Here is an 11,098-nt window from a genome sequence, read left to right on the forward strand (position 1 = left end):
ATGAGTCAGGTCTGACTCGGCACATAACAACAGTAAGTTGCTTTAACAGATATATCCCAAAATGTCTGTGATTTAACATACTAGAAGTTTATTTCTTGCTCATATCAAGTTTAATGTGGGTATACCTGGTTCAGTGGGAATAGTGAGGGCTTCTCAGCTCCACAGAGTCATGCACAGACTCAGGATGCCTGACAGAGCTGCTGACATTCTCAACATGGGAACTGCCAAGGCTGCCCTGAGCCTCAGCATCCAGCCTCAACATCGGGGAGGAGAGAGAAGATGGAATGTGGGTGGTGTTTGTGGGCCAAGCTTTGAAGGGAAACACATTGGGATAGCAGGACCTGAGCTGGAGAGATGAGAAGTTTTGCTGTTGAGGGGTGCCTCATGCCCACCCCAAGTTTGCAGCAATCGTTCAGTTATCACTTTCTAATTACTGCAGCAAATGGAACAATCTGTCTTTATAGGTCCTTGATTGATTCAGCTGGATCACATTTCAGAGGGAGTGGGTCAATTTTTGGTGCAAGCAGCACTGTTTGGGCATGTTTCATTCCACGCCAGTCTTCCCAACTCACCTGCTTTTTTCTCTTTTTCTGTTTCCATCTGTGGTAGTTAAGGTTGTGTGTCACCTTGGCTGGGCCTGGTTTTGAATGGCTAGGCAGCTGGATGTAGTTATTCCCCATGGTGAGATTGGTAATCAACTCCATGGTGGGATCTACTGGAGCAGCTAAGTAGGTGCTGTAGGGATGTGGGCTGCTTGTCGTATATAAGAAGCAGCTTTGAGATAGGTCTCTAGCTTTTTGGCACGCTTGAACCCTGCATGTAGCCAAGTTGTTATTCAGCAGCCTGCCATACCCTGCCGATCTTGGGACTTCTTCTGGACTTAAATTAGTGGCCTTCTGTGTTGTTTAGTAATATTAGGACTGTGCCTTTTTACATGCAGACCTTGGGTTTGTCAGCCTCAGCATCCAGCAGCTGCCTGAGTTAAGAGAAGCCTCTAGCTCCAGTGGGCCGGGAGCAAGAGGCAGAGCTGAAGCCCAAGGTTGAGGGATCATCACCCAGCCCTTAGAGCATGGCACTTTGAACTCAGACTTCTAGCCTTCAAAATTGTAAGAGAATAAATTCGTTTGTTTGAGCCATCTCATTTGTGGTATTTTCTGCTGGAGCAGCACGACGTAACCAAAACACCATCCCTCCCTGCCTCCTTCCCCTGTTCTTTCCTTCCTTTTTAAAGTTGTTTTTTTTAAAAAATCATGGTTTGAATATATATATGCATGTGTGTGTGTGTATATATATATATAAATTTGTTATTTTAACAAAATTTGCACATACAATGGTATTAATTTTATTTACAGTATTGTGCAGTCATCATCACTGTTTATTTGAAAATTTTCTCATCACCTCAAACAGAGACTCTATACCCATTAAGCAATAATTCCCATTCCTCCCTCCCTCAGCCCCTGCTAACCACTAATCGACTTTCTGTCTATATAGATTTGCATATTCTGGACATTTTATATAAATGGGATCATACAATATTTGTCCTTTTGTGTCTGACTTATTTCCCTTAACATAGTGTTTTTAAGATTCATCCATGTGGTAGCATGTATCAGAACTTCATTTCTCTTTATAGCTATATAATTTTCCCTTGTATATGGACAGACCACATTTGTTTAACTATTCTTCTCTGCTGGACTTGGAGGTTGTTTCCATTCACTCTTGTGAATAATGTTACAATCAACATTGATGTACAAATATCTATTTGACTCCTTGCTTTCAGTTCTTAAACCCAGGAGTGGAATCGCTGGGTCATATGGTAATTCTGTGTTTAACTTTTGAGGAACCTTGATTTTTTTCCCTTATTTCACAATTCAGACCCTCCAAGAGTTCTTGGAGGAAGGTTATTCCATCATTTTTTTCCCCTTAATTTTATAAAGATGAAAAGCTTTTGCAAAATATGAATAGAGTTTACAAAATAAACTCCAACAGAAAAAGAAAACTCATAATGGTACTAAAAAATGCTGGAGGACTTAGAAGAAATTTTAAAGTAATAAATTTAAAGATTTTATGTTTTCATTTCTGAAAGTATTACTTACAAAGCTGTTTTTTGCTAATTTTTTTTTCAGGATTACCATATTTGGGGTGTGGTGGCAGCAATGGCTGGCAAATTTGCCATAGGGGGAGCATTTGGCCTCATTTATCTATATACAGCAGAGCTGTACCCAACCATTGTAAGGTAAGGGCTATTTATTTTTTGTTGTTTTCCTATAATCTTTCATTTATATGTCATTTACTTGGCCCATGAATATAAGTATTTTTTTCCCATCAAAGTGACCTGGAGCTCTGAGATAAGGGAAAGTTACCTGATGATGCTAATTCTGACTCTAAGGCTTTGCTTGTACCTGATTAGCAATGACATTAAAAAAATTATTTTGCAGTAACATTCTGTTGTCCAAACCATTTTAAATCTCAGATACAGTTGACTTCCACTGACTTTCCGTATGATTCGAAGCTCATTTTCTCAGGATGTGTCACTCGGGTTCTAGATATCAGTAGTTTACCCAGCAGCACTTTGGAAGAAAGTCCTGGTGATCTACGTCCAAAGCAGCAGCCACTGAAAACCCCACCAGAGCCCAGTTCTACTCTGACACACGTGGGGTTGCCTGACTCAGATTAGACTCCATTGCAACTGTTCGTTTTTTGTTGTTGTTTTCAGGTCGCTGGCTGTGGGAAGTGGCAGCATGATGTGCCGTGTGGGAAGCATCGTGGCCCCGTTCTGCGTGTACCTCACAAGCATTTGGGTCTTCATGCCACAGGTGTTAATCAGTTAACTAGAGCCTTACTGAGATAGCAGAGAGGCAGAGTAGCCAATTGCACTCAATACTTCATTGGGAACCAATTTATAATTCAATAATGGGGATTAGTAGGAAAATGAACAGCTCACTGTTCAGTCAGTAGGGTGGTGGTTACTGTGTTATTGTTTGTTGATTGCCTTCCGGCCACTGGTGAGCTGTTAATTACAAGTCTGCTTGCCAGAAACAGGCTTCTTCTCACCTGCGCATCACGAAGCCGGAACGACAGAAGGGGAGCTCTGTCTGTGTCCTCTCCCAGCGCCCCTGCCCACATCACCAGGCCCGGGCTTGCCTGCTTTCCTCAGCCTGGGTCCCTAGGCAGCTTCCCATCCCCAGTGCTTGCCTCTGGTGGTCAAGGTGAATTACAGTTCTTTGAAAGATGTGGAGTCTTATGGAGAGATTCAGGGATCTATCCCTCCCTTCCTCTGCCTCTTGTAGTGAGCTGCTGCTTGATTATGAAGAGGAAGAGCAGTTGTGTTCAGTTTGCAGATGTCCTCATGTAGGAGTTGAGAGGTTGGGAAATGGAGAGGTGAAGCACTGTTACACTTGGGTTTAGTATGATCCTTCTGGTCATGGAGGAGCTCTGGTGGCATAGTGCCTAAATCATTTGGCTAGCTAACCAGAAGGCTGGCAGTTCAAACCCACCAGCCACTCCTCGGAAGAAAGATGGGGTAATCTAGTTCCATAGTGATACCATTTCGGAAACCCAGGGAGGGTTCGCTATGAGTCAAATTGGCTCAATGGCAGTGAGTTGGGTTGGTTTGGTTTTCTTCTGGTCATGAGGATAGAAGGGGTGGGGAAGGTGAGTGGTGCCGCAATTCCCAGCAGTGACTTAGAGGGGAGCCCTTGGCCTGTCGGCCCTCGGCCTCCTCTCCCAGCCTCTCTCCTGCTGCTTCCTCTTGCTCTCCGTGGGTTGTTCCCTTTTGTTCTTCAGTGCCTCTGCTTTTTCTCTCCAATTGCTCTGCAAATAGATGCATTCTCCAACCTTCTATACTCGGCTCCCTTCTCATCTTCCTGCATGGAACACGTCTTGCAGCTGCTGACCTGTCTTCCAAACTGTAGAGCCATGGTCCACTGGCCTCATCGATATGCACCCTCAGTGTCTTACAAGGATAACAAGATTTCCAGTTCCATTGAGAACTAGTCAGTGGCTCCAATTCCCTCCTCCTGGCTCAATTTCAGCGAGGCACTCACTGGCCTCAAGCATGAAACTTGACATCAGCTTTTATTCCTCCTGTTCTTTCCTTCTTCTCCCAAACTGTTAATCATCAAATTCTCACCTTCTGCTTCAAAACCACCTCTCCCTGCCTGCTTTCAGTGCCCCAGGTCAAACCCTCAGCACTTTCTGCCTTCCAGGGCTTCTTTCTGTTCTCTGAGCCCTACTCCCAGCAGAATAGCTTATTTGACAACCCTTAACACCTTCAGAGTAAAATCCAAACTCAGTCCCATACTCAAGGCTTTCCTAGTTTGGCATTCTGCCCATCTTCCCTGTTTTGTTTTGTGTCTTCACATAGCATCATCCTATACTTCATAGCCATGCAGTCCTTCCAGCTCATATGTGTTCTCACACATACAACACCCTTTTCTCCTCCCTGCTTCTGCCTAAATATCCTCTTGGCAGAGAGTGTGTGTCTCTCTCGTCTCCCCCTGGCAAACTTCCGTGCATCATTTAAGACCCAGATTAAGCTCTACTTTCGAGAAGGTAGCCAGGATCCAATAACCAACCTCTCCCTATCCCATAGTTCCAGGGCATTTAATGTGTCCCCCTTCATAATTCACAATCATAGTCTGTCTCCATTGTTGTTGGTGTTAGATGCTATTGAGCCAGTTCCAATTCACAGTTACTCTGTGTACAACAAAACAAAACACTGGCTGATCCCGCACCATCCTCACAATCATTGCCATCCTTGAGCCTACTGTTGCAGCTCCTTTGCTGGTCCGTCTCGCTGAGGGCCTTCCTCTTTTTCTCTGACCCTCTAGCTTACCAAGCATGATGTCCTTCTCCAGGGACTAGTCCCTCCTAATAATGTGTCCAAAGTATGTGAGATGAAATCTCTTGCTCTTTGCTTCTAAGAAGCGTTATGGCTGGACTTCTTCCAAGACAGTTTCTTCGTTCTTCTGGCAATCGATGGTATCTTCAACATTCTTCACCAACACCACAATTCAAATGTATCAACTCTTCTTTGGTCTTCTTAATTCATTTTCCAGCTATTGAGCTTCTCCGTCGTCTTTTTCCACAGATGGAGTAGATTTGATTCCTGTGTATTTCATCTGGCAAGACCTATGTGTATAATCACCGCTTATGTTGTTTTTTAAAAAGGTATCATTGATTTTTCAAAGTTCTATTATGTGATCTCCATCATCAATTCTATCACCAAGTCCGTATTTTCCAACTACTTATCTTTCTTCTTTGTTTCCAACTTTTGTATTTCAATCACTAGTAATTATGAATGCATCTTGATTGCATGTCTGATAAATTCCAGACTGCAAAAGTCAGTGAAAATCTTTATTTTATTCATCTTTGGCAATAGTGGTTGATGGGTAAATTTGAATAATAGTTGTATTAACTGGTCTTCCTTGTAGGTATGTGGATATTATCCTGTCACTGATAGTGTTATACTTCAGGATAGATCTTGAAATGTTCTTTTTGATGATGAACGTAACACCATTCCTCTTCAATTTTTTATTCATGGCATAGTAGACCATATGATTGCCCGATTCGGAATGGTCAATACCTGTCCGTTTCAGCTCACTAATGCCTAGGATATCAAACTTCAAGGGTTCCATTTCATTTTTGACAACTTCCAATTTTCCTAGGTTCATACTAAATAATTCAGTGTTGATTACTAATGGATGTTTGCAGCTACTTCTTCCCATTTTAAATTGTGCCACATCAACAAATGAGAGTCCTGAAAGCTCATCTCCATCCATGTCATGAAGGTTGACTCTGCTTTGAAGAGGCAGCTCTTCCCCAGTCTTTTGAATGCCTTCCAACCTGAGGAGCTTACTTACTGGCACTGTATCAAACAACATTCTGGTGTTGTTCATAGGTTCTTAGTGCCCAGTTTTTTTCAGAAGTGGATCCCCATATCCTTCTTCCTTGTCTTTGTCTGGAAGCTCTGCCAACACTCATCTACTGTGGGGGACATTGTTGGTACTTGAAATACCAGTGGCATAGCTTCCAGTATCACAGCAACACACAAGGTACCATCGTATGACAAAGGGACAGACAAAATGTAGATAAACTCATTTAGCAATGCTTTATTTAGTGTTGGCTTTAACCACCCTGCATAGGAGCTCTGGTAGCATAGTGCATAAGGCACTTGACTGCTAACCAGAAGGCTGATAGTTCAAACCCACCAGCCAATCCTCGGAAGGAAGGTTGGGCAATCCTACTTCCATAGTGATACTGCCTCGGAAACCCAAGGAGGGGTCACTATGAGTCAAGTCCGACTTGATGGCACATAGCAACAACAGTAACATTAACTACCCTGCTGGGTGCTAAGAAGCTGAGATGAAAGAAACAGCCTATGTATGCCTTGTGGGACTTCTAGTCTGTGGGAAAGGCAGAAGAGTAAGCCAACACAGTCCCCTGAAATAAGGGGCATATTGCGGAAAGGCTGAGGCTAAGGAGGTCTGGTGGTGCTGTGGTTAAGGCATTAGACTGCTAACCAAAGCATCTGTGGTTTGAACCCACCAGCTGCTCTGTGGGAGAAAGATGAGGCAGTCTACTTCCGTAAAGATTTACAGCCTTGGAAGTCCCGTGAGGGAGTCAGAACACACTTGATGGCAGTGGGTTTTGGTTTGACTGAGGCTGAGGCTCCTTGATGGTGCAAAGGGTTTGTGGTCAACTGTTAACCTAAAGGTTGGTGGTCAAACTCACCCAGTAGCACTGGGTAAGAAAGACCTGGCAATCTCCTTTTGTAAAGACTGTTGACTCTAATTTATGGTGACCCCACGTATGCTGAGTACAACTGCTCCATAGGGTCTTTGAGGCTGTGACCTTCCCAAAACAGACTGTCAGGCCTGTTTTCCAAGACCCTCTGGGTGGGTTTGACTGCCATCCTTTTGATAAGTAAAAAACCAAACTCACCGCCATTGAGTCAATGGACTCATGGCAATTCCTCCTTGGGTTTCTGAGGCAGTATCTCTATGGAAGTAGATTGCCCAATCTTCTTTTCTGAGGAGTGGCTAGGGGCTTTGAACCACAGCCTTCTGGTTAGCAGTCAGATGCCCTAGCACTAAGCCACAGTGCCTAACCATTTGCAGTCAAGAAAACCCTGTGGGAACAGTTCTACTCTGTAACACATGAGGGCACCATGAACCAGAATTGACTTGACAGCAACATTTTTGTTTGTTTATTGATAGTTTTAATAGAAGCACAAGATAAGAACACCAACCCAGACTAGGATCAGAGGGGAGGCTTCCTGGAGGAGGAGGCTTTTAATTTGTATCTGAAGTGACTAGTAAGGATCAGCTAGGCAGAGAAGGATAGAAGGGAATTACAGCCAGGGGGAACAGAAAGGTGAGGACTCAGAGGTGAAGAGGAACATAATTGCTAATATCCAGGGTGGGTTGTGGAGAGGCAGGAGATAAGTCTGGAAAGATGAGCAAGGGTCTCAAAGGAGGCTGCTATATAGTTTGGGCTAGGACTGAAGAATACTTGAACTAAAAGAGATTGGAGAGAACAAGATAGGAAAGTCATATCAACAGGATGTTGTGGCCAGTTGGGTGTGGTGGAGAGGAGTACTGGATGTTCCAGAGCCCTTCTAGGAGGGAGAGGAAACTCAGGAGGAAGTGGAGAAGGACAGTGGCTAACTGTTGTGTATAATGAGAATGGCCAGGGCATGCATTTAGGAGGCAGGTGTTCTGACAAGTCTGGTGCTCCAGGGACAGCCCAGTTGGAAGGACGGTTTTGGGAATCAGTTTATGAAAAGATTGGAGAAGAGTGAGGGAGACTGGAGAGCAGACCCTGGGAACAATGGCATTGAAGGTGGAAGGACCAGTCCATGGTGGAGATCAATGAGCAGTAGTTGGGGAGGTGGTGGTGGTGACTAGGACCCCAGGGGAGGAGAGGAGGAGAGGAAGGCAAAAGGATACAGTGGCCAGGAAAGAGAGAAAAGTGTCCTTTGCATTTGGCAGCTGGGAGTCTGTGGCCTAGGAAGAGCAGCTCTGTGGGTGGTGGGAGTGGGTCAGACTATAGATGGCTAGGACTGAGGGCTTGCTGAGAGAAAGAAAGGAGGGAGAGAGCCAGAGTGGGTGTGGCTTGAAGCCAGGGCCTCATTCACTTGTTTTTAAAGATGCAATAGCAGTAATAATAACTAATATTTATTGACTGCTTGGAGTCCCTGGGTGGTACAAGTGGTTGATGGGTTCAGCTGCTAAATTAAAGGTTGGTGGTTTGAGTCCACTGAGAGATGCCTGAAAAGAAAGACCTGGTGAGCTACTTCTGACAAATCACAGCCATTGAAAGCTCTGTGGAGCACAGTTCTTCTCGGGCACACACGAGGTTTTCAGCAATAGGGATCAACTCAACTGCAACCGGAATTGGTTTATTGACTGCTTACCTTGGGCCAAGCACTGTTTTAAGCAGGGATTCAAACTGGTTTGAACAATTTCATTCATGGCTGATGCAGAACAATCAGAATGTGCAAAATGTGGACACACTGGTTGAAACCAGAGCAGGAAAAAGCATAAGTTGAAGCCTTGGATTGGGAGACACGAGAAAGGTATAGCGAGCCCTTTCAGGAGCCTGATGCAGGAGACGGGAGTACTGCTGGGACTGCAGAGAGCAAGACATTAAAACACGGCATGGTTGCTGCCATCTTTGAGTGGGGATCCGTTGTTGCCACCTTTGCTAGTCAAGAGATTTGGTTGCGATGCAGCACACACGCTGCCCTTGTTTTCTAAGAGGGAGATTAAGTTTCTAACAGGGCACCACCCTGTAGTTTTTCCCATTTCAGTTATCATTCGGGTACATCCACATTTTGCAAATTGGAGTCCATTATGGTTTCACTTCATTGGCCATAACTGGACTGGGAAGAACCGATTTGAAGTTCCAGTTTTAAGTGCCTTAAATGTATTGTTTAATTTAATCCTTTGAATAATCCTTTGAGGCAGGTACTATTACCATTTCCATTTTATACATAAGGAAACTGAGGCACAGAGAAGTTAGGTAAATTTTACAAGGACACATAGGTAGCACATGGCAAAATCCAGGCAGAGCTGAGCATGGAGATTATAAGAGGGTCAAGAACTTTGAGTTAGTTAGCACTTTGTGTTGCTCATTAAAAAAGAAAAGACAGGAATGGAAGAGATGTTGGTTTTTTTTTTTTTTTTTTAAGAAAACAAAACTGAAACACACAGAAAATAGACAAAGTTATGAAAATCAACTACTATAAAGTTATTAAAACCAAATAAACAGACTTTTAAGCAAATGACTAGCAGGAAAAAAATAAAGATAAAAAGATATGCAGGGGCAGATTACCCACTAAATAAGGTAAGCATGGCTTACTTATGCATGTGATGAAACCCAGGTGAAATTGTTCACTACAGATTAGTAAGTAAGCACGAGTAAGCCCATGCTTACTTTGCTTATTGGGTAATCTGACACCACAGACATATGAGAGGGAGGGAGGGAAGACTGTTACTGGAGTGAGACCCAGGGAAGGAGAAGAGAGCGAAGGGATCCATCTGGTTAGGAAGCAAGGGGAGGAGTGGAAGGTGGGGCCTGTTAGGATGTTCCATTGGGTTTTTGGGGGGATCGAGGGAGCTGGCCACATAGGTAGGAGCCCAGGCCTTCTGCTTGTAGTGAGGAGGGCGACGGAGATTTATGACTTTGTGTACTGCCTGGTTGCTCTTACTGCCAAGCTAAAAACACAAATCCAGTCCCCTCTTGGATCTTCCATTTATTTTTCAATTTGCTTTTATACTTAGTCGGTGTTTCTCAGAACCTGACATAAGCCTTTTCTGCTGGCTTTTCTAGGTCAGTGAATGTATCTCCTGAATCTGGAGACACCAGATGACATCTTTAAAAATCCTTTGGCAGGTCACTTTAAATTCCCTACTGCCTCTAGGTTAAGCTTACTCATGTATTTCTAAGAATTAGGTTATCGGTGTTTTACAAAACAAAGGAAACAGTGGTCTTCCCAGGTCTCATGTGTGTTACTGCTGCGGCCTCCCATTATTTCACAGTTGCGTTATACATTTCATGTTTCTCATTTTCAGAGGCTGTAAAAATAGCAAGTACGTAGATTTATAGAAAAACTGTGCCTTTATTTTTATGGGCTTTCCCCAGGCAGTATCTACATATATTTTGCTGAAGAAGTTTAAATTGCATAAAGGTGGGTCATATTTTTATAGACTGTATAGAGATTTAGTTCTAAAAATGATCCAACATCTTCATAACAGAGATTAGATATGTAGACTTTAATTTTTAATGTGATTTATGTTTTTTAAAAGCAAATACTTTGGTACCAGTCTAAAAGGTTGCCTTTATATATCAAAATCTGGAAAGTAAAGAAATCATACTGAACTTTTATAGGAAAACAGATTAACCCTCCCAAATAGCAATGAGTTTCCATTGACTTTGTTTTGATTCCCTCTAAATTCTGTAGGTTCATTGAAATATTCATTTATTCATTCCCCATTATTTATTGGATGCTGATAAGGCACCAATTACTGAGTGCAGGGACAGCCCTGATGACCAAGTCCCACCAAGTTCTTAGCTCAGTTGCTTGGGCTCCTTTACAAGGAGCTTGGAAAATGGGACAAGGTCTTTTTTCTCTTTGACCATAGTTCCTAGGACAGTGCCTGGAAGAATAATAATGCAGGCAATAAAACTAGGTGCTGTCACCTCTTGGCGACCCCACGTACCTCAGAGTAGCACTATGCTCTGTAGGGTTTTCCCTGGCTAACTTTTTGGAAGTAGATTGTCAGACCTTTCTTCGGACGCATTTCTGGGACGACTCAACCCTCCAACCCTTGGGTACCACCCGGGGACTCAAATAGCTGGCATTGATAGAGTAGGTACTCCATAGCAGTTCATAGACGAGTTAATGAATGATCATGTTGAGCCTGGTTGATGAGTTAAAAATCTCCCAGTCCAGAGTAAGTAGCCAAAGGTCTCGCTAAGGAATAAAAACAACTGTTTTGTCCAATTCTGTTCTATTGCCTTCTGGAAAAGGTTCAGAAATTATTATTCACTGAAAGGGACATTTGTTTCTTGATGTGTCATTTACTTTTTGTTA

The 11,098-nt window shown here is 43.3% G+C and overlaps 1 protein-coding gene across 1 annotated transcript in view; it reads left to right on the forward strand.

The window, feature by feature from the left end:
- Nucleotides 1–11,098, forward strand: part of SLC22A16 (solute carrier family 22 member 16) — a 52,497-nt gene that overhangs the window by 41,118 nt on the left and 281 nt on the right. Inside the window, exons 6-7 of the mRNA XM_007940856.1 lie at nucleotides 2,124–2,233; nucleotides 2,714–2,823. Coding sequence (XP_007939047.1) covers nucleotides 2,124–2,233; nucleotides 2,714–2,823 — 220 coding nt within the window. The remainder of the gene's footprint in view (nucleotides 1–2,123; nucleotides 2,234–2,713; nucleotides 2,824–11,098) is intronic.

The sequence above is a fragment of the Orycteropus afer genome, unplaced genomic scaffold (assembly GCF_000298275.1).
Source record: "Orycteropus afer afer isolate SDZICR_OR568_19922 unplaced genomic scaffold, OryAfe1.0 scaffold00072, whole genome shotgun sequence".
NCBI lineage: Eukaryota > Metazoa > Chordata > Mammalia > Tubulidentata > Orycteropodidae > Orycteropus > Orycteropus afer.